General features: G+C 41.3%; 1 protein-coding gene across 1 annotated transcript in view; it reads left to right on the forward strand.

Moving 5' to 3' along the window:
• TRABD2B (TraB domain containing 2B) overlaps positions 1 to 24,412 on the forward strand; it is a 258,886-nt gene that overhangs the window by 164,712 nt on the left and 69,762 nt on the right. The window contains exons 3-4 of the mRNA XM_082226757.1: positions 6,252 to 6,398; positions 17,833 to 18,007. Coding sequence (XP_082082883.1) covers positions 6,252 to 6,398; positions 17,833 to 18,007 — 322 coding nt within the window. The remainder of the gene's footprint in view (positions 1 to 6,251; positions 6,399 to 17,832; positions 18,008 to 24,412) is intronic.

A 24,412-nucleotide genomic window follows, 5' to 3' on the forward strand; every position in this document is an offset into this window, starting at 1 on the left:
CAAAGGTCCGTATAATTAAAGCTATGGTTTTCCCAGTAGTGATGTATGGAAGTGAGAGCTGGACCATAAAGAAGGCTGATCACCAAGGAATCAATGCTTTTGAATTATGGTGCTGGAGGAGACTATTGAGAGTCCCATGGACTGCAAGAAGATCAAACCTATCCATTCTTAAGGAAATCAGCCCTGAGTGCTCACTGGAAGGACAGATCCTGAAGCTAAGGCTCCAATACTTTGGCCACCTCATGAGAAGAGAAGACTCCCTGGAAAAGACCCTGATGTTGGGAAAGATTGAGGGCACAAGGAGAAGGGGACGACAGAGGACGTGATGTTTGGACACTGTTCTCGAAGCTACCAAGATGAGTTTGATTAAACTGCAGGAGGCGGTGGAAGACAGGAGTGCCTGGCATGCTGTGGTCCATGGGGTCACGAAGAGTCGGACACAACTAAACGACTACACAACAACAGTTCAAAAGCACATCAAAGTGCAAGTAGATAAATAGGTACCAGTCTGGCGGGAAGGTAAACAGTGTTTCCATGTGCTGCTCTGGTTTCGCCTCATGACCAAGAAAAACAGTCTGCGGACAAACGTCGGCTCCCTCAGCCAGTAAAGCGAGATGAGTGCCGCAACCCCAGAGTTGTCTGAGACTGGACATAACTGTCAGGGGTCCTTTACTTTTACCTTTTTACATTTGGCATGCCAAATGCCTTCAGACATTTGCTTGAAAAGGTCACCAATTCCTTTACACCACTGTACAAACTTATTGGTGTTAAGAAATTAACGCCATGTAACTTAAATGTGGAAATGCAATTAATAGCTGTGAGGTACTTGATCATGAGCACAGAGACTCCTTTCCCATGTACCACAGTCCCATCAAAGTTGACTTTCTCAAAGTTGCTATTTTCCCCAGGTGTGATGCTAACCTCAGCCTTTAATATGCTCATTAGGGAAGCCATTAAGCATTTTACACATCTAAAGAGTTGGTCAAGTACAGGTGTGTTGCCATAGAAACAACTAGCTAGTGATGCCTTCAGTAGGCCTTTTCTCCCCTCACCTGGCTGGATGCTGCATCATCCTAGGAGTAGGAAAACAAAAAGCCAGTTTTATTTAGTCCCACATAGAGCCATGAAGACACAAAGGCTTTATTTGCTCTCTGGATGGACTCCAAACCTCTGGCTTTGGGGACCCCCGCAGAGACTTAATTGTGGAGCAGGACCTGTGGGAGTGTTAATGATGTGGCCCCTTCCATCTTATGCTTCTATGTTATTTATATATGTGAAAATAAAATAGTTTCATGCAAGACTTGACTAATCTAGTCCACACTAGGGCAAATCACTTTCTAGCAGATTGCCTTAAGAGAATGCTCAATATCAGACCCATGGTGCCTCTTCAATGGCAGGGAGGCAAGGGTACTGTAGTCCACCAGGCAATATAGGTTTGTTTTGTCTCCTAAGCCAAAGCATGATGTGTTTTGCATTGATTTAATTTAAGGTGCAGTGAAAGTCCAGCATGAATGTGCTGAATGTCTCCAAAAGGTGTAGCATTAGTGCCAAACCAGAAAGGAAGGAAGGAAGTGTATAAAGCAGGTGGGGGGATGCACATCCACAACCTGATTAAAAGGCTGAAGTACGGTGATGGCATAGCTCACTCTGATCACACAAATGCCTCTTTCTCTTCATGACATGGCACAGAGAAGGGCTGGAATGAAGTTACTGATGTCTGTGTGGATTAGTGGGCTCAGATGTGCTGCACATCTGATTCTCACCGTTCCTTTTCAAAACTGCTATGCAAGTATTTCCCAATTAGCAGGAATTCACCTTGTGAGGAGTGAGGTGGGAGTGGGACTAGGCTCTTGTTAAATACCCATTCCTTCATTCCATGCACATGCTGGAGCCATGTTCTTTATAACAACCCCCTGCAAGCCTCTTGGTGGTATGAATGGGGCTGAGCATGGGATTCTGATTTGTTCCCTCTGTTGCATGAAAACTTCTGCTCATTCAAATGCACTGCTCAACCATTCGGCTAAAATCTCGTGGCTACATGTTGCTGGCACAAACATTTAATTCCAAGCTTCATAAGCAATAGCGCTGTAGGATGCATTGTGGTTAAAGTGAGGTCTTTGGTCAGATTCAAACCATTTTATTAAACTGGTTAATTAGCAATTTGAAAAGGAAAAAATCAAGGTCTTAAGGTCTCCTCGGGTCACTGCCAAACCACAGCCTATTAACTACTCCTGCCTTTCAGCAGCAATAATGATGAGGTTTTGAGAACATATGGAATCAACTAGGTGAAAGGCTTTTATGGGGAACTTTAACAGGGGGCATGATTTTGCAAACAGAAATTCTAGCAGACGATTTCATGGATTTGCTTCCTCAACTGTCCCTTTAAAGAAACCAAACTCTTTCCTCATTGAGGGATGTCAGATTCAGACAGCCTTTCTCTCGGACACTGGGGGGAGCCTTTTAAGTGGCCCCCCCTGGACTTGTTTTTCAGAGTTTGTTTCCTTGACACTGACCTCATTGTGGTGACTTTCACAGCTCGTCAACCCCCTGTCATAACGTGGAACAAGTTAGGGATGGTGAGGAAAAACCAACCTCCTTCAGGAAGCTAATGGAATTACTGGTTTTACACAAACACTTAATTTCCTTGGTATTTTGTGAGGTTCTGTATTTTGATTGACTCAAGAACAGATTTAGCATAGTCATCCCTCTCCCCATGACTAGAGGGGGCCTTAAATCCCACCTGTTTTATCCTCCCCCAATCCTATATACCTGAAGAACATGTGTCTGCACACACAAACATTTTTTCTCAGTATTCCTTCTTACCAGTACAGTGGTACCTCAGGTTACAGACGTTGCAGGTTACAGACTCTGCTAACCCAGAAATAGTACCTCAGGTTAAGAACTTTGCTTCAGGATGAGAGCAGAAATCGTGTGGCTGTGGCAGCGGTAGTCCCCATTAGCTAAAGTGGTACCTCAGGTTAAGAACAGTTTCAGGTTAAGAACAGACCTCCAGAACAAATTAAGTTCTTAACCTGATGTACCACTGTGAGACACCTTCTCTTGCCAATTGGTTGGCTTGTATCCACCCATTTTCAGCAGATTTCCATTTCTCCCAAGATATGTCTACAGCACAGTTCTAAATCAGCTTGACTGTCCAGGCCCTCTGTTGCTTTTTATGGGTATGGTGAAGGCTTCACGTGCAGGTGTTAAAGGGAGACACAGAGGAGGCGGGGTATGCCTTACTTTTTAAATGGTTTATGGTGATTTGTCCTGTTTATCTATAGGAAGCAAATCCAGAACTTTTTGATCTGGAGTTGCAGACTTTGTGGCACAATAAAACAGTGATTTATGGGCAGCTTCATGTGATTCCTTGGAACAGGTGGCATTTTAAGCAGCTGTATATTTCTTTCCTGGAGCTTAGAATGGTCCAAATCCACCAAAGAACTGACTTTTATTGAGATTTCTCAGAACAAAGCCTGTACACATGTGTGCATGGTTTTCTACCTGCCCCTAATTGGAGAAGGTGATAATTCTGTCTAAGATGCGGTGGCCTTTGAATGCATTTCGATCAAATTCAAATCCCAAATCTCATTATAATTTCAAGGCCAAACGACCAAAGGCTGCAGTTCCCAATCCATTTAACTATGAAGTAACCCTGTTGGTTTTATTGGGGCTATTCTAAAGTTCAATTGCTTGTGGATTACAGCCAAAAGCACTTGCCGCCTGAGCAGCTGATCTGTTTGAAAAGGGCAGGGCAATTTTCCAAGGTGCCTGAATTATTATTTCATACAGTCTCATTGACATTGCTGACAACTCCTGAAGTCCAAAGTAGACCCAAGCAGTCCAATGCAGTTTGTTGTTGTTGATTAGTAACATTTTGTTTTGCATGTGTTCTTTGAAATTAACATTTGCTGAATTAAGCATTTGTTGTGGTGTAAGTCTTTTTATGGGTATGGTGAAGGCTTCATGTGCAGCTGCTAAAAGCATGTGACATTGTGAAGTAAAATAATGATTTCTGATAGGTAGATAAAGCCAGGCTTGTTTGCCATTTGTATTTGCATTGTATTGGCTGGGCCTTTAGAGGGCAAAATATTTTGCATCATGTACATAAGTAAATGTACAAAGCAACTTTTACAGCAGCTCTAGAGTTCCAATAGCTTTTCTAAAACAAGGGATAAATATGTTAAAAATAATGTGGCTTTATAGTAAAGGTGTAATGAACGTTGGCCTGTAGCTAAGAAGCAGCAGTTATTCCACTAACAATCTCCTAGGAATGTTTAAGGGCACATTGTAGAAGTACACTTTAAATTTGTCATTACTGGAAGCAGAAGAAAATGTATGTGGACCAGGAGTCACATATCATTCCATCCTACCCTCTCTGCAAGTTGGCTTACTCAGAAGTCCAAATCTTTCCCCACATGTCTAAGCCTAGGCTTCAGCATTTTCTATGACCCATAAAATGTGAGATTAGCATCTCTCTAATTTAAACAGGCTGCAAAAAGCATAGGTTTAAAGGATTTCTTACCTTTTGAGGATTATAGGCTAGGGAGGAAATAGCTCATCCAAGGATTTCCTGTGGATTCAAAATATTGGACTAATAAAAATAAAAGCTAAGAAAAAGATTGATTGGAAGAAGAGAGGTATAAAATGCTTACGTTTCAGAGTTATTTCACTGACAATCTTACCTAAAATATAAGAATATTTAACTTGGAGATGTTTTTTCTCTCTTTGGCTGACTTGGAACCTATTCAAATAGCACTGGTTGCATCATGGGTGTGGGACAAATGTGTGAAAACCTCCAGCCTGTGAAGAGCTGAATAATAATAATAATAATAATAATAATAATAATAATAATAATAATTTATTGATTGATTTATACCCTGCCCATCTGGTTGGGTTTCCCCAGCCACTCTGGGCAGCTCCCAACAGAATATAAAAACATGATAAAACATCAAATATTAAAAACTTCCCTAAACAGAGCTGCCTTCAGATGTATTCTAAAAGTGAGATAGTTGTTTATTTCTTTGACATGTGATGGGAGGGCGTTCCACAGGGCAGGCGCCACTACCAAGAAGGCTCTCTCCTTAATATGCCCAGAATAAGCTTTCAGAACCCTTAGGGTTCAAAAAGCACCAGAAATTTTCACCTCCACCTCCAAATTTTTATTTTATTTTGTTGGACAGTAAAGTAAAGTAAAGTAAAGTAAAGTAAAGTAAAGTAAAGGGTATGGTTAAATAGTGATTTGGCAAGAGTTTATAAACAGACTACAACTACTGCTTGACTCTCTCTCTCTCTCAGACAGCTGAGTTGCTTGTCATAATTCTTTACATTCTAATGTACCTTAAGAAATGTGGCTCAGATTAATATGATCATTAAAATAGCTGATCTGGTTTCTTCTGGATTATCTTTCTGACAACGACGAGAGATTTCACTGTAGGAGAGAGAGAACATCAGTTGCCAGTGCCTCCCCCACCCATGTGACTGAGAATTATTGTGGACTGCCACCCACAAAGGTTTAAACTGACAGATAGCGGTCAGCTATCTGCTATCATGCTGTCATGATCTCAGCAGCCACATCTTCATAAAAAGGCAGTTTGGTTTAGCATAATTGCTCCAACGTTGTGTTCATTCAGCAGTGACACACCCACACCGAATATTGTTTGGGTTGAATCGTGAATTAAATCTGGGGACAAACACATCTTGGAGGTAGGCAAGGGATATATACTATGGGAGATAAGCTATTAACTATCCCATTGCATAACTGGAAGTCAGACTTTGTAAGCAACCATGGTTCTGGTCGCTTCTTCTAGAGCTGAATGTCATTCTGGTGCTATGCTGCCAGGCTGAGCCATGGATCAGTGATAGGTTAGTTGCTCACTTTGAGCTCTGTCTGTGGGTAGGGGGTAAAATCTGCTGCTTGAAAACAGGTCAGGATAAAACCTCAGGTCCAGGAGGATGCTGAATTGACTTCAATAAGAGACTGAAAATGTTGTGATGACCAGGCTTTGAATTGGGAGCTAGAAATTGATTATTTTGAGTGAGAAGAGAGAGAAACTGCACATGAATGAGAACATGAATATATTCACACTCTTCGCTAGCAAAAAGAAATCCCCGGCAAAAGGATGTTTCCCTTGCCTTTTTTTTTTCCTGTTGAGGATGTGTTCCAATCTTTTCCATGCCTCTAATGCTTTACTTCTGGCATCACATCTTGTCTCCTAAATAACTCCTATTCATTTTCTGTGTACGTACAGGTGCTGTTTGCCTTGAACCAAACATTGCTACAACATGAGAGTCTTCGAGCTGGCAGCTTGCAGGCCCCTTACACCACGGAAGATCTCATCAAGCACTACAACTGTGGAGATCTCAATGCTGTCATATTTAATCACGATACTTCACAGGTATGTTTCCCTACATAGGAGGAAGGTGTAAATAGGTATAACATTGTTTCAAGGCCTATTTTTCTGTCAAGTTCTTTCTTCTCAGTATTTCAGCCCACAACCCCACAGTAGGTAAGTGGGGAATGGAGAGCTTCTAGCTGATTGAACGTATGATGTGAAATTATGTTTTCCCTGAGAAACCTGTCCAAATGCCCTGCTAGGCCTCCTCTGTCTTTCATCTACCATAAATATTTCACAGACCCATGTTCAAGGCTCTTGTGTGCAGTGGCGTAGCGTGGGTTGTCAGCAAGTAATTTGCGGCCCCTAACCCGTGGATTTGCGCCCCCTAACCCTAACCCCCAGATGTTGCGCCCAGTGCGGCCGGGCCCCCCTGCACCCCCCACGCTACGCCACTGCTTGTGTGGATGTACGAAGCCCTGAACAACTTGGGCCGAGGACACCATAAGGACGACCTGAGCCTTTACATCACAGCCCTATCCACTTTCTCCAAGGACCTCAATGAGGTGTACATGGTTCCCCCTTCCTCATTTAATCCCTACAACAACCTGGTAAAGTAGTTAGGCTGAGAGGTAGTGACTGGCCCAAGATCACCCAAAGAGCTTTATGGATGAGTGGGAATTTGAACCCTGGTTTCCTAAGTCCTAGTCTGACACTAACCACTTCACCACACTAGCTCATATTATCATGGTTGCAGTTCCTGCTGTTTTGGCCACAGAGGCTTGAAGTTTTGTTGTACAAGACATGCAATCAGTTTCAGCACTAAAAGAGGTAAAAAGGTAGCAGCATATGCACCAGTTGTAACAAGGATCAAGCTGGTTTACGTTGCTTTGCCAATCTTCTCCTGCCTTGTGCTCTCAAACCCTTCTTCTCCTTCTCCTCCCCACACCTTGGATACCCCTCTGTTCTTCACATTTCTCTTGTTTCCTTGAGAGACAATGAGATATTACCACTGTTTTTCTAGAGCTGCTTTGTGTGTGTTTTGGCTTGGTGAGTGACTGAGAAGCTTTGAAAGGAATGTGAGCAGAAATGAAAGTTAATTGCAAGTGCTTGGAAGGCCTTTGAACATAATTCCCTCTCATTAGGACAAAAGACTTTGTAATAATTGACTTTGCATTTGAAGAGGAAGTGTGCATTATGTAAATAGGCTACAAGGCCAAATAACTTCCCAAACATGCCATAATCCAATAATAATCCATGTGTCACAAGAGTTTGGGCAGAATCCTTTGTTTTCTCTTAGATCTTCAATATCATAGAGAACTTTTAAGAACTTCTGAAGTTTTATAAGTTCTTCCCTGCCCACATCTCACACACATGGACAGCTTGTACAAATAGAACTTTTATGGAATAACTGGCAGAACCAAGAGGTAAAATATCATGGAATATGATCCACTGAAGTTAAACACTTAAGTGTAACTGCTTAAGTAGCATACACTTAAACCAATTGTACTTGAAAGTTTTGAACTTTGGCTGGATCATAACTATGATTTCAAGCATTTCTCCTTTGTTCTGCAGCCTACCGTAATCTATGGACTCATGAAAAAGAACAGACTTTAATTCATGTATTTCAGACATGCTATGATAAAGAAGGCATAAAGAGAATAAAATTAGGGCACAATCTTAATTCCCACTCCCGACCCTGCCAGTACCCTGGAAATTGGTGGCATGGCTACTGCATCTGCAGGCATGCTGCTCTAAACTACCATTGTGGAAGGTGGTGATTGGGGGGGGGGGGTCCTGCAATCGGTCAATGCCAAAACCAGTGGATCCTAGAGTGATTCAGGTCTTCTCCCTCCCTCTTTCCTCTCTCCCCCCAGAATGTCCCATTCTGAGCTTTCCTCTGGATTCCACTGGCAACTGATGGGCTGCTGGCTGTCCTGAATCTTGGGCAGAGGATCTAATCTATCCCCCTCCCCCAGACCAACATAAGGGAGGGTATGGATTGCTGTGCCTGTCAATAAGTAAAACATTATCAGATAAAGACAGCAACTAAAGAACAGTGTTAAAACAAGTTCAAACACAAAATTTTAAACATTTAAAAATCCAGGATAATGAAAAGGTGATTGTTCGGCAGGGAAAAGGTACCAAAGAATGCTTTCTGGTGGGGAGGGGACACCAACATGGAAAAAGCCCAGGGGCAGGTGATCTTTCAGGTAACTTGGTCCTGAGTTGCTCAGGGCTTTATATGCTAATAGCAAGCCCTTGTCATATAACTGCCACTTGGGATAACACTACAGTGGTACCTCTGGTTACAATCTTAATTCATTCTGGAGGTCCGTTCTTAACCTGAAACTGTTCTTAACCGGAGGTACCACTTTATCTAATGGGGCCTTCTGCTGCTGCTGCACCGCCACTGCACGATTTCTGTTCTCATCCTGGGGCAAAGTTCTTAACCTGAGGTACTACTTCTGGGTTAGCGGAGTCTGTAACCCAAAGTGTTTGTAACCCAAGGTACCACTGTATATGGAGGTGGCTCCCATTCAGTTGGGGCGGAGGGGGGGCACACATATGAAAGTGGGCCCAAGTGGCATGTACAGTTGTCTGCTTGGACTCTACCTAGCATGAAAATAAATTAGGAGGGGAGAAATTTTCAATAACTTCCCTTAACTTTTGTATACCTGGGATTTTGTTCTCCTAATATGAATCTTTTATAACAGGCATGGAGAACCTGCGATCCTCTAGCTGTTGTTCGACTCCAACTTCAGACTGTCTAAGGATGAAAGGAATTGGAGTCTAGCAACATCCATTGCACCACAGGATTCCCATCCTGTTATATAACCAACTGAATTGTAGTGGAGAATAAGTTAATAAAAGAAACTGTCCTGTCCTGTCCCATAAATAAGAAGCAAATTATTAGGAGAAAAAAATAGCTTACTATCGTAATAATAGTAATAAACACATAAAAAACCTTATCTTTTATGTCTATGGATAATGGGAATCTCACAAATAAAAGGGAGAACATATGATTTTACCATAAAAATAATATTGCATTGTATTTTTCCCCACTGGAAATAGTTTAGGGATGTTGGACCAATAAACAAAGAAACAAAACCTTGCTGTGGTGTGGGTCTGTTGCATTCCTCTTTTGATAATTTGTTCATGTCACTTAAGTCCTTATTTAAACTGGGTAAACCTGAGCAGGTCAAAGTTTATTCCATTGGGCCATGACAGAGAAATACAACAGGAAACAGATCACTTTCTTATGCACACTTCTGCAAATACTTGACTCTCCTATGACTGTTCTAGTTGATAGATTTATGGCAGACTTTCTGGGCAGGCAGTCAATATGATATGGAACTGAACATTCTTTAAAATAAAGATAGGGGAGGAATGCTTTTCTTCTGTGTTGTCCCCTGGATAGAAAAGTAGCCGCCTTGCTGCCAAGGAAGCTTTCTCTTTTCAGATCAAGTGAATGATTCATTTTGGGGCGTCAACTCAGTTATGACAAAAGTGACCCTGATGAGAAGTTCTGATTCTAATGGCTCTTTGAGTGCATAGCCCATATTAAGTTCAGACTGCTTCAGTCCATGCCAAACAAATCAGATCCATGCACTGCCGCAGCAGAGTTATCGCTCACCCCAGACTGAAGAAACTAGCACCATATGTGTCGTGCATTTAAAGCAGCATCATACCACTTTAAACAGTCATGGCTTCCCACAAAGGATCCTGGGAACTGTAGTTTGTTAAGGAATCTCCTGTTCCTCTCGCCGACTTACAGTTTCCAGAGTGGTTTAATAATCAATCTCTTTTCCTAGGTAACTCTGGGAATTCTGGTTCCATGCCCATTTGATGTCACTATAGCATGCTTGGATGTTAAATATATTTACTCATTTAGCACACCTTACCATCCCATGTTCTTTTTCTTTTCTCTCCAGTCCAAAAGAGAAATCAACTACCTCATCTTCTGTTCTTACTGCTGGAAGGAGCGAACCTGCCTACGTAGGTTTTTGGGCAGGCATAATAAAATTATAATGATTTAAAGTTCCATTACAGAAAGAAAACAGCTCCTGCCTCTTTGCCCTCCATGGAGGAAAGCATTTGTGTGTCATTACGATATGCTCACTGTCAATAAAACTGTGAAGCTGTTGCTGCATAGCCATTTAAAATACGTTATCAGAACATCCTGCTTTCAGATCTGTCCTTAAAGATTTAAGGCTTTTGATAAGCTTTAATTACACCATTAATTTTTTTCCATCCCAGCATTGGAATATATATATCTGGAAAGCTTCCAGAACTGGGCAATGAAAATTATCTTTGGAATTCTCTAACTACAATAAATTTTAAATGTTGAGACCAAGACCATTAGGTAAAGTGTTGAGTGATAAGCAAGCCCCTCAGTTGTTCTAGGAATGGTGTACTTCTTTATCTTAAAACAAAAAAACCCCAACCATCTCAACCCTGTAAGTATAATCCATAGTGTACTGGGGACATATTACCTTATCACCTTTAAGTTTAGACATAACACAGTGCAGCATTGCTGGCATAGACGTTTTGCCCCGGTAGAGAAATGAAGTCATATTTGCAGAGAATAGTTCATAGTAAAACAGCTGCAGTCAGAGAGAGGCTTGTTGAGCTACTGAAATGACAGGGTTGCTGAGCATCCATTTGGACTGGTTCTAGACTTGTCATGCTTAGCCCCCTGACTTGGGAGCCCTTTTCTTTTTTCAATAGAAATCATAAGACCACACCAGATTTATGTTGGTGTTACTTTGGAACATGTGGTGTTGGCAATCCAAGACTCTCTTGTTGATATAAGAGTTATTGGACCAGTCAGTCAAATTCTATAAAGAATTTATTATACCAAAACAAATTTCCTATAATATCTTAGTCTGAACTCAATAATGTTGTGTGTAGTGCCAAAAGAGCAAATGGATGAAGTATATGTAATATTTATATATTTTGACCAAACTGCAGGAGGCAGTGGAGGACAGGAGTGCCTGGCATGCTCTGGTTCATGGGGTCACGAAGAGTTGGACACAACAAAATATATAATATAAACATGAAATATTCAGAAATACTTTCCAATTCCTCACTGGGCTGAGTGTTTTACAATGAGTGAGATACAATGCTCTCCAGTATCACACATTGTGCTATTGCAATCATTTTATCAGCTCAAGCATTTCTGCTTGTCAGGCGGAACCATCTCCCCTCTTCTCCCCACAAGCACTGTTCTGGGGGTTCTCTTTACATCCCCCCCAAGCTGATTTTGGGGGCATCATGGGAGGAGAGAGGGGAAGGCTCCATTACATTACTGGGACTCACTGCACTGGCTCACACTAGTGCAACTATTTAGTTGAAACCAGTCCAATATGTCTTCAACAAATCACATTACCTCACAAACAAACAAAGAAGCCATGACTTATTTCTACAAAGCTTGCTTTGTTTTTCAGTTGCTTTTGCCTAGTGGTTCTGTAGCTTGGTGGGAGATGGAATCATCATACAAACCATGGTTATCAAGGATCTTAGATTTGGATGTAGCACCAAACCATAGTTAAAACTCCTGGTTTATAAGCCAACAACAAACAATGGCTTCATGCTTTGGTTTGTTGCCAGAAAGGAAACCATGGGTCCTCTGTTGAGCTAGATCTGGACATTCAGACAAACTACACTTTGGCTGAACAGTCCATACCTTAGTGTTAAGTGTAAACTAGGCTTCAGAATCTTCAAAACAGTTCCAAAGGAAAACAAGATGCCAGTCTGTTGCGGTTTTTCCATGCATATTAAGAAATCCATACAACGAACACATTCCTGAAACACCAGTGCAAGCTAGGTGTCTTTCTGGAGGCTATGGAACTGCACTTGTCAGGATGGGTTAGGGTGAGAAAGCAGCAGTGAGGTTTGAACAACTCTGAGGGAAACACTGTTAGCCTAGAGCTCCCTGACCTCACCAGTCCCCATCCTGATGCATGTAGCTTCGCCACCAGGAAGATTCCCCCACCTCAGCCTCTGCCTCCCTCCATGAGCCAACACTGGGCTAAACCTTAATCATTCACTGTTAATAATAAAAGAATGGATGGGCAGACTAAAATTGGAATGCAAATTCAAAGTCTCTTCAATGACATCCTGGCCTCTTCCTGAGGAATGTTCGTATATAAAACTAATACATCCATTTTAACTAGAACCATATTCTGATAAACTGGATGACCTTCTGCTTTGTTAATAAAACCTTTTGTGCCTCTTATGAAAGAACTATGCTGTTGAACAAAATGATGAAGCAAAGTATCTACACATTGTAATAATGGTTCTAATGCAGATCCTGACCTAGATAAAATAAGCCTTCCAGGTGGTGGGTTTCCTGGTTTGTGGCTCTTAGGTTGTATATATAGAGCTTGTGTTCAGCAGGGCTATGTTATCATTAGTATAGCCCAATATAAAGTGTTTTAGTGCTAGAATAAATCAAGCCTAAGACCACGCCTGTGCAAAGGAACAGAAAAACACATGTCCACCAGATCATTGGCATAGCTACCTGGTTGAAATTATTCTTCAAATAAAGTAACTAACTAACTAACTTTCCTCTGTTTCTTCCCCAGCTTATTGACTGGGTGGATTGCACACTCCTGGATATTATTATTAATATTAATTTCTTTCTACTTCATATATGGATTGAACTGGATTGAGGGGTTTTTTACAAATCCATGTTGAAAAACAGATGCAAGCATCCCTTCCAGCAGCAAATCTGATGTGGTGGGCGGGGACAGAGAACATACCGATTTCCTGGCTAAATCAGACACCACTCCGAGCAAGGAAGCATCCCTCCTTGACTTATCTACTCATCTACTGTTCTCCTGTTTTTAATGGGAATGGGGTCCATCGAGAGAAATGTCTTTGGAAATATAATTACATTTTTTCCTAGGGTACATAAAAATAGCTTCCTAGCCACAAGTTCTCCCCTGTATTGCCACATTCTCTCTTTGAGCAGCTTATGCTCCAATTTTCTGCCAACTTGAATGGAGCAATTTTTGTGTGAAAGACAACAAAGGTTTGGGAATAAGAAAAGAATTATTTGAACTTTTCCACATGTTCGAAACTCTCAAAGGTCTCATTCAAAAATCACAACTATGAGATTTTAGGAAATATCTTGTTTAAATATTGATTACAACTCTCAAAACTATATTCTAATCTTTTATTTGCATGTTCTGAAGTGCATATAGTACAGTCTGATGCACGTTAGTTGTGACTAAGGGATTGAAATAGATGGAACTTTTAATTAACTTACTTATGACTATCTTTTTTCCTTTGGTTTCCTTTGGGTTGTGCTTTTGTACAAGTTTTGTTGGGCTAGCACCATCAGACCTGACTTGTTGACTGATGCTATAGATAGAGGTGTGTGTGTGTGTGTGTGTGTGTGTGTGTGTGTGTGTGTGTATGAAGACAGACCATTTGCCTTATTTTCCAATTGTGTTTTGTTGAAACTTTCATTTAAACTGAAATGCAGGGAGTTATACAAAATTCAGACAGAGAAGAGGACCACATGATTTCCACTCCTACAAAATGGATGATGTTACTTTCCCCACCACCCTCATTTTTAAAAAAAACTGCTCGAAAAGTGGCTTTTTAAGTACTGTAGTGCTATAGGATAAATACAAAAATTACACAGAGATTATGATTTCTCAGGGATTTACTGAATATCTCTTTAATAGTGTGTGTGAGAGAGAGGGGAGTGGGGAGGAAGAGGAGAGAGATTTCCCCTCAAGGTGTTCACAAGATGGACATTCAGTTCTTGAAGACTTGATATGCAATGGCGATGACTCTGAGGATACCAAAAATAAGAAAGGGTCGGGAATCAGATGTGGAAATCTGCAGCTAGGACTGCTACTGATTTTCTACATAATCCCAAAAGTTGGTCACAAAACAGCACCAGCTGTTACAATTAAAATCATACAGCATCTAGCACAGCCTGCTGTTTATGGAGCATTCAGTCTTTGTGTGGAGAAAAAGGCTCACTACCCCACACATTCCCCCATCACTTTCCTTATTGCAAAAAATTGCTGGTTTTTTAAAAGTGGCTTTGTCACGTAAGAATGCTGTAATCCACTTTAATTGTGCAAACCTACATTTGCTGGTATGTGATTGAATCCCTCCTGCAATATAATGACAATGCGGAAGCATCCTTAATATTTTGTTCTTATATTTTTATCTCCAGGGAGGGGGAAGAGGTGTTTTGAGGGATTTTCTGCCTTGAGTACCCAAACAACTTTGCTGACCTTGAGTCCTGTTTACCTTGACTTGGAGATGGGAGTGGCATTTACTGCTCTGCCTCAGGTAGCAAAATGTTTGGGGCAAAGACAAGAGTTCCCTGATGGTAGCCCTCAGGTCAAGGCTTGGCCAAGATTGAACTTGGGTAGCAAATGAGGTCTTCTGCTATGTGAATCGGCTACCCCTGCCCAGAGAGTTGTCTTGTGTCTCTTTTTCTGTTGGCGTGTGTGGGCTGTGTGTGTGTGTGTGTGTGTGTGTGTGTGTCTTTGTCTTTCATTGGCCTAGATTGCACAAAAACACACATGGTATATTTACATTCTTCTTTTAAAGTCAAATGGTGTGTACATGTATATAGGATATCAATATATAACCAAGGGAGTATCATTATCCTGTTCCTCTGCTGCAATGCAAAGCAAAGTTTTAGGTCCACCACCTTCACAATGTGGAGTGTTTAGCTGTGCCAGCAGAAAATTGTGATGGAAAACCCATTGCAGTCATGGAAATGCTGACTCAATGAAAACCCAAGCTCTCTTTCTTGCACTTCTCCTGTTAGGTTTGGGAGTGGGTGTGTAAACTCCCAAGGAATTGCACTATAGAAACTGGAGAGATTGGATCGTTTTTGCTTTCTTTATTTTGCAGAATGGGGCTGTAGCCTGCACTTCAGGGAGAAACAAAAGATAATGCTGTTAGCTGTATCCTGCATGTGGTATATATTTTAATAAAATGATTCCCTGCAAAGCCAAAATGGCCAGCCCATTTGGAAATCTCTCACAAGTATAACACTATGCAATTTATATAGCTGCAATAGCCATGAATTCTCTTTCTCCTTTTCCTCTGACATTCCATACTGCCATTATTCCTTCCCTTCCTTGTCATCTCTGCTTCTAGAGCTGCACTTTGCAGTATAATCATTTTGAAAAGCATTGTCCCCTGCTTCTCATTTTAATTTCCTAAGCACAATTTATTTGCAAAAAAATTAGTTCACAATGACCCTGAGAGTCAGGCCACTATTATTTGTATTTTACAGATGGAGAAGTGATCCTTTCCCAACGCTACCTACGAAGCACCTCCACTGGTCCTTGAACCAAAATGCTCCAAGTCCTGCTAGTGTTACCCAGTTTTGTCATGTTAAACATAACATATTACTCTGTTTTCCACAACTTCCTGGAAAATACACTCCCCTCTCTCACAGATATTTCTGTATAGATAGCTGGGAGGTTGGGGTCAGTCTGGAAACTCTGGGCCATATGCACAATTAATTACCCACTTCTTGTCTTGTTTAATGAGGAGTAGTTCCCTATGTAAGCTCACATCCTGAAGTTGAAACAGTTGAGCCAACAGCAGCAGTTGTCACTTTAATAATCACACAGTCCCACACTTCCCACCTTTATTTTCCTTGTTGCAGCCTGAAATAACCATAAACAGTTCTCCCAGAAGTTTTAAAGGTCTATAAATCACACAAGCAGGTGTCTTCTATGTCATATATTTTACAGCAAATTTATAAAATGTGATGTTTTTCTGACCTTTGTTAGCACTAGGTTTCAGCACACATGAGAACGGCAGTGTATTCATTTTAAAAAATGGTGTGATTGGACAGCTTTGTCTTTTAAATGTTTTAGTACTTACTGTATGCTTTCCTTATAGGTATATAAAGTGCTCTCAGTAGCTACTTTGTTTTGATTCACTAGAACACTAAGCTTGAGAATGTGTTGTTACATGAGAGCAGTGCCCAAGCGTAATTTATTTGAGCCTGGTCCAAGCTTGGAGCACAGTCCTTGTATCACCAAGATCTACTGTAATTGGTGTCCATTTACTATGCTTACATCCTTTTGTTTCTGCCTGCCTAATTCTACTTACAGTCCAGGGGTTGGCAAGGTTTACCTCGCCTGGGCTGGTTCACTCCAGTGGAGATCCCTCTATGTGCTGGGTCACATGTGTGTGTGCGATTTCTGGTGTCTGCGCATTCACAGACGTGATTTCCGGCACTGCAGAGTGAGTCCCCATGCTGTGCTGCGCCAGTTTAGTGCAGTGCACGGGGACTCACCAAGTGGGCGGCTCGGTTCGGGGGCGGCTCGTGGGCCAGTTGAACGACCCCCGTGGGCCGCTTGTGGTCCATGGGCCATAGGTTGCCTACCCCTGTTATAGTCCAGTGTTGTCAACTCCTTCTCCTCCTTCTCCTTCTCCTTCTCCTTCTCCTTCTCCAGGCAGGATTTCATAGGTAAACATCCCTTTAGACACCATTCCTTAATCAGGGTAGCACATACCTTATCAGGTGGGCACTTCAGATACTAAAAAAAGAACCCCACAGCTGTGTTTCAGCCCATTTGATGGCTTACAGATAAAGACTTTCTGGTTTTTAACTCTGTCCCCAAAGCCACCTGCAAGAAAGACTTGAATCTATCTTCTGAACATGTGAGGCTAAAGATAGAGAATAGTTCTTTAGAGAGTTTGAAAGAGGAATCTTGGCTTGTGGTACATGTATTCATTGCACTCACCTCTAGGGAACAGGGTCTACATATTTCTATATTGTTTCAAAAACCTGTGAACCAGAGGTCATAAGGGAACAAAAGAAATACATCTGTACATACGGAAGCAATGCTTTTCCCAAATCACTTTCAACTCTTTTTAAAGAACTATGGTATGAATCCAATTATAGCCAAGTCAGATATTTCTCAATGTACAGAAACAAGTGTTCCTACCAGTCCTAATAGCGGGCTGTTTCCCTTGAGTACTAGGTACTATGCTTTGGACTATGAGATGAGAATTGCTTTTATTTTCAATAGATTTTTAAAAAGAGATTTGTATAATAAAGTAAGCCCTGTCCCATTCCAGAGAGTGTATGGTTCTCTATCTGAACACTTGAGGTTCTCCTTTTTTATATATAACAAAATGTTTTATAAAAGAAATACATGTCTATGATTCTATGTTAAAAATAAATAAATCATTGCACATGACCCATCACTGAATACTTCTGATTAAGAAAGAAGAATATCACACAAATCAACAAGGAACAGCTACCTTTGAGCCCAAGCATGATGTATGTCTAATGATAGAAATGGGGAGAAAGTGGGGGTATCTTTGATTAATGGACTAACCAACAGCATTCAGAATGTGGAAACAGTGGCCTATTCCCCCCTGTCACATCATGTTCCATCACACCCTTCTTTTGATGAGCCAGGTTTATTTTATTTTCCCCCTAGCATGACCTCTTCCTGACACTTATTATTCACTTCCATTTCAGCTCCCTAACTTCATCAACACAACCCTTCCTCCACATGAACAGGTTACAGCACAGGAAATTGACAGCTACTTCCGCCAGGAACTCATCTACAAGAGGAATGAGAGAATGGGGAAAAGAGTGATAGCCCTCTTAAGAGACAATACTGACAAGAGCTTCTTCTTTGCCTTTGGAGCAGGTAGGGTCTGGTTTTGTTGATTTCCACATATACTAGTGACACACAGAGAGAAACAACTGTTATGTCCCTTTTCCCGTAGGCTGCATATACATGTTTTCAGCATTTTCCACAAAGAAAAGTGCTACCTGCTGTTTTGCAATGGCATTTGCAGTATAGTCAAAGGTTGCCTGCCTGTCCGCTAATTTGCAGCAGACCTATGGAGCACAATTTCGCAAGCTTAAAATGGATTCAAACTTAAGTTGAGAAACACGCCTCTTGCTAACTTTGCTGCCGAGGAGGGATTTGGAGTGCCAAACTAGAACAGAATGCAGAATTTCACAGCTGGCAACTAAATTTCCATTGAAGTGAAGCAAAACAAGCAATCACATGTTTAGGATATTGACATAAAATTGGATCCAAAGGTCTCATTTAAGGAGACCTTAAGATGAACTCCAACCATCATTCATTTTGTGGAGGAAGGGGGAGCAAGCAGGAAAAGTGGGAGGGGGGATATTTTAAAACAACATATGTATTGCATGTGGGAATACACACTAGTCCCCTGTATGTATTCTGGCCTCAGTCCAGTACTGGAGTTTCCAATTTATTATTTGCCTCCCATGGAGTCAGCATGATTCTACAATAGGTACAAGCCTACTTCATGCATATCCACTTAGAGTGTCAGGTTTCTGCGATCTGCTGTACCCTGGGAGAATGAGATGATCGCAAACACTTAGAGTGATCCTTCCTCCTCCTTCCCAAACTGAAAACAGATGCTGTTTATTGAGCAGCATCATTTCAATAAAAGTGTGGAAAAGAAAGTTGTGCAAAAAGTTTGTTCTCCTTTGGTCACAGCTAATGTAAGCCATGCTGCGAAGAAAACAAATGGTAATTCTATCATCTCTTTATTGCCAGGATATGGCATGAAAGACAAAAGGCACCCAGTGGTATGGAACCATTGATTTATTGAATGACTAGGACCATCTCATTCTCTACATTTGCCGGTATTTCATTCTTCAGCCAATGAGACAGCGGGAATGTCATCATGTTAATCATGGGATTATTAAAATAGTTAATAATTAGCAGCTGTGAATATGGCAGGTCACTGACTGGGACATAAATCTTAAGGTGGTTTTGTAATGATATAAATTATTAGGTTAGAATTGTTTCTGATCTGCTAGGTTATGGCATCAGAATAAAAGTATCAGTTTAAAGTCTGTATGCGGACATTGGAGAGGAATAGAGCCCAATGGAGCTCAATTCTAACAAATCCTTTTTGAGCACAAATTGTGGAAATCCCATTTCACATGAAATTTCTAAGTTATCTTTTGTTTTAATTCTTCTCTTGAGATTCCATCTACACATAAGTGGCTGTATACATTCTTGCTTTGTCTGGAATGGAAGTTGTATAAGAAAGTTTGGATTCATGCATCTTTACAACTCAGCTTCTAAAATATATTTACACACAGAGAGAAAGTGTATCATGCATATATGTTGTACCTCATTGGAAGAAATTATATTTTTGTTGAGTCATAATTTCCCGTGGAAGGCACTGTGTGTGTGTCCCTAGCCATCTATGGATACAGCTGTGGGTACTCATGATTTTGCACCTGAAAAATACCATGATCATGGGCATTATTGCTGGGATGCTGCAGTGGTATCTGTGAAGGAGTCAGTTTTTACACATTAGGTTCTCCATATCATGGCATCTATCTGTGGTTCTGCTTCTAGTTCACAGTCAGCAGCTCGTTCTTTCAGAGGACTTGGTCAAAAATAGAAAAGGAATGAATGGGCCAAGGCTCTAATGCCAAGGCCCTTGCCAGTCTGCTGCTGTTAACAGAAATGTCACCCCTTTACAACCTTTTCTTGCCATGGAGTTAGCAGCAGTGGTGAATGTGTGTGTGCATGGATACCAGACAGGAGATGGGAGAGTGATAATTTCTACTATTGGTTTTGAATAGGAGTTCCAGCATGAGTGTTGATGTGTTCTGCTGCTTTTAAGAAACTGCTGCTACATATGCCAAAGGACAGTGCTTTGTTTCTTTGCAACAGAGATAAAAGAATATTCCATTATAATTAGTGTTTGTGAATATGACTGGAAGCCTGTTTGAGCTTCATCAGAGCTATATAAGGAGTTCTTGATAAACAAGCAATCTCTTTAATGAATAACCTTGGTCTGGAGGGTACACAAATGTATCCCTGGGGGTTGTCAGGAAACATGGAAGAGATTTTGAATGTCTGAACTGCCATGTTAACCCTTCACATCAACACAAACCTTCCAGAGTTGAAAGGAAAAGTCTTCTCCTTTTATTACAACTCAACCTTGTGAGCTTCTGAACGGGCAATTGTAGCTTATGAAATCTATAAGACTTGTAGCACTGACATCTTTACAACAGCAGTTTTCTACTCAAGCCATTCTGTCAGGAAAGACCAGAGATGTTGGGCATTGCCTTAAATTCATTAGAACAACACATAATAGTGTGTGGTTGTTGTTGTTGCTTTACTAATAAACAGTTTGCATGGCAAGCAGCACAAAATGAAATACACATCAGAATACACTGTATTGAGCTTTAGTTGCTGTGGATCAAGTCACTGCCACAGTTGCAGCTTCTTGGTGGAAATTTCTAGGCTCAAGGTGGAATAATTTTCAACCTCTTCAGTAATTACCATCATTTCCAAGCAGCTACAGCAGTATCCATAGAGCCTCATAATATGTTCTCCACATAATATGTTGGGATGCATCATATGGAGGAATACATTGGCTGCATGAGCTGCCCTGTTTAAAAGCTGCTAAAACACTTTCCCCAAACTACTGCCATACTCTTATGAGCATAGGCCTTTTCAGGCATTTCTTTCTCCATGCACTTAATGAATGAACTCACCATCTGCTCTCTCTGTGGACCTCCAGGAGTTAGAGAATGACTATCTGCAGCGGAGGGTGGAGGGTGAGTTGTGTAGGCATGCCACACTTTGCAGAGCCCTGATTACTCTTCAACTCATGGAGAGCAACAAGGAAAGCAATGGAAGGGGTGGGTTTAGCATACACGTCCCTGGTTCCTCCTCCATGCAACATTAACTGTGTGGATAAAGCAGTAGCTGATGAGGGATTAAAAGTATGAGACATGATACAATGTTGTGTGAAACCTCATCCTTGCAGTGCAACATTGCAGAAAAGATACATGGATAAAAATCACTTTGCACTATTATCATTGGCCAGACAGTGGCATGTACATTTTGGCGTGCCCTGATAAGGAGCCATAATACTTAATAATACTTTGTATTAATCTAGGCAGTTTCAAGTGTTCTTAGCATCTCTCAGGCATTTTCAGTAATCCTTACATCAGCCCTGTACAAAAGACATTATTACTTCCATGGTGTGGATGGTGTACTAAGACTGGTAGATATTGACTTGTGATGAGTTTGTGACAGTGGTGGGATTTAAAGCTGCAGTTTCAGCCACTATGCCTCAATGGCAGATGATCCTATAGTGGTCCCTTCATTTGTTACACTTTGGGGCAATCTCTTAGGTGAAATTACATACATATTTTTCAAATCACCTACAACACAAGACACTATTGAACTTCCATAGGCCGCTCTGAAATGCCTCTATTCCCCACAGCCACGTACTACATGATTGCAGTGCTAAACCATCATTACAGCTGAGCTCAAATTTCATTTATTGGAAACCCATAGGATTGCTTTCCAAAACCAAACTCAAAGTCTGCCTTGAAATATACCACACTCCCAGGCTCACACAAATTGGAAAGGTTCCAGAAATATCAACAAGAATGAGTCAGAGTCTGGAAATTGTGCAATATGGCAATGGACATGCAATTGGATTCCACAAGGGAGGCTAATCTGGGCTGTATTTCTAGGAATGGGGGCATATGGGAATGCCTCAGATCGCTCAACCCGTTGGATACTGCTTTGTAACTCACTTAAGGGAAAATATTTGGATTTAAGATTATTTAGTCCCGTTCAATCCCACCAGACCAGACACGCCATTACTTTATCTAAGGGCTTGCTGAAATATACATTTGATGGAGAAGTGGGAAGTGGTAAAGAATAAATAACCTTTGTCTCTACGACACCCTGCCTACCCCTACATTCTGCATCTGCATCTTATCGTCTGAAAGTTGATAAGCAGCCATGTGTTTGGGTCATTCCTCCTGCTACTCTTATGAGTAGCACTTGTTCCTCCTCATTTATTCTCTAATACAGCCATATCCAAAGAGCCATGGAATACAAAGAACTGGAATCTGGGAGAATTTAATGCAGTCTGCCACTTAAAGTGAATATTTTGATTAAAATTTTGAAAATCAAGACATTCTAGATGTAGACTGTAGGCATCTACATCCAGTTTGAAGTTCCATTCTGCTATCTCCCCCAGAGATAGAGTCTGTGGCAGGCATTGGCAAACTCAGCCCTCCAGATGTTTGGGGACTACAATTCCCACCATCCCTCACCACTGGTCCTGTTAGCTAGGGATGATGGGAGTTGTAGTCCCAAAACATCTGGAGGGCTGAGTTTGCCTATGCCTGATCTGAGGCCTCCAGTGTTGCATGCCCATCAGTCCCACCCCTATTTGCTCCCCTATCAGATGTTCTCAGAAATACATGGACATCTGGGGTAGGGCCAGGAGGCATGGTGGGATAGCAGGTGTGCTTCCAATTCCCCATCACTGTTTGCTTTATGTATGGAGGGTGAATTAGTGATTGGGGCTTCACTCCCATATGCACTTTCTACTTTCTAGACCTGTGTAAGTTCAACTGACACTTTCGAAGAATCCCTAACTTTCCCAGGTCATTTACCTTATGCATGCACGCACGCACGCACGCACGCGCGCACACACACACACTTTTAAAAACCTTTTGAAAAGTTAGGACATTCCAGAAGTGTTGCATCTATGCACATTGCGTGAGACGTTTAGATTTGTAAATTGGAGCAATAAATATAAACTTGTGCAAATTACATTGTATGGCTGTGTGTTTATAGGAGTTAGATTTTATGGTGGCAGAATTTGGGACATTCTAGAGCACGATTCCCGAGCTCTTGGATATAGTGTGCATTGTCTGTTAAAATACAATTGTTATTCCAGGACATTGGGCTTGATTATAACCCTTTGGGGATTAAATAAATGGGTTAGCTTGACACGCTTTGGAGTAGAGTTGGTCTTTGTTGGAAAGCTTCGCCCTTGTGAACTCAAGTGATTGATAGACAGCACATTGTACCAGGCAAACTTGTAAGTGATGAAGTGAACAGGGAGTTTCCCAACTGCCTTCTCCAGCTGAGAAATAGCCAAGCAGCTAGGATCACATGTGCCATTAAAAAGAGTTAATATTTTGGCAACAAAGAATACACACATAAAATCAGTGTTTAAGGGGAGAATGTCTTCTGGCTTATTTCATTTTTATGGGCAAATAATTTGCAAGTAACACATATGATAACAAACAGAATTTATGTATGCTGTTAATTTGGGCTTTATTTTTCTTAAGAAGTCTGACTTACTTATGTTCATTTCTACTTTGCCTTTTATTCTAAAATTATCTTTGCCACTTTGGGACTTGATGGCTGAGTTTATCACCTCTGAAATTAAGACAGGGTTCAAGGACACAATGTTTGCTAACTGTTTGATCATGGGAGGAAATCATGTTTAGCTAAGCAACAGAAGGCTGTGCTCCTAAGGCCAGTTAGGAACTAAACACATGCCACATAAATATGGCTCAGATTTAGGAGGCAGCATGCTGGTTTCAGTCCCACCTACCTCGCAGCCAAAAGATGTAGCATGCAATTTTGTTTTTGTATGTTTCTTCCTTATAATTCATTGGGCTGAAGAAAAGAGCCTTCATATTTTTCAGGCTCCATACACACATTTTACTCTAGAAGCAATGGAACCTGAGTACAGTCTGTTCCGCAAGTCCGTTCGACTTCCAAAATGTTTGGAAACCAAAGCACAGCTTCTGATTGGCTGCAGGAAGCTCCTACAGCCAGTCGGAAGCCGTGGAAGCCCTGTCAGACTTTTGGGTTCCAAAGAAAGTTCACAAACCGGAATCCAAGTTTGCGGCATTCGGGAGCCAAAATGTCCGAGTACCAAGGCGTTTGGGATCCAAGGTACTGTTCTTTTCTATGAAGTCCACACATAATCTCAATCTAGTGCATATTTTTGCCTCTTCAAAGTGCTTCTGAGCAACTGATTTAATTCCAAAAATAAAAGCTTTACAGATTGATTCTGCATTATCTCCCAGTGTATCCATTTGAAAATACAGGGGTACCTCGGGTTACATATGCTTCAGGCTACTTACACTTCAGGTTACAGACTCCGCTAACCCAGAAATATTACCTCAGGTTAAGAACTTTGCTTCAGGATGAGAACAGAAATCGCATGGTGGCGGTGCAGCAGCAGCAGGAGGCCCCATTAGCTAAAGTGGT

This window comes from Podarcis vaucheri (assembly GCF_965113315.1).
Source record: "Podarcis vaucheri genome assembly, chromosome: 6".
Lineage (NCBI taxonomy): Eukaryota > Metazoa > Chordata > Lepidosauria > Squamata > Lacertidae > Podarcis > Podarcis vaucheri.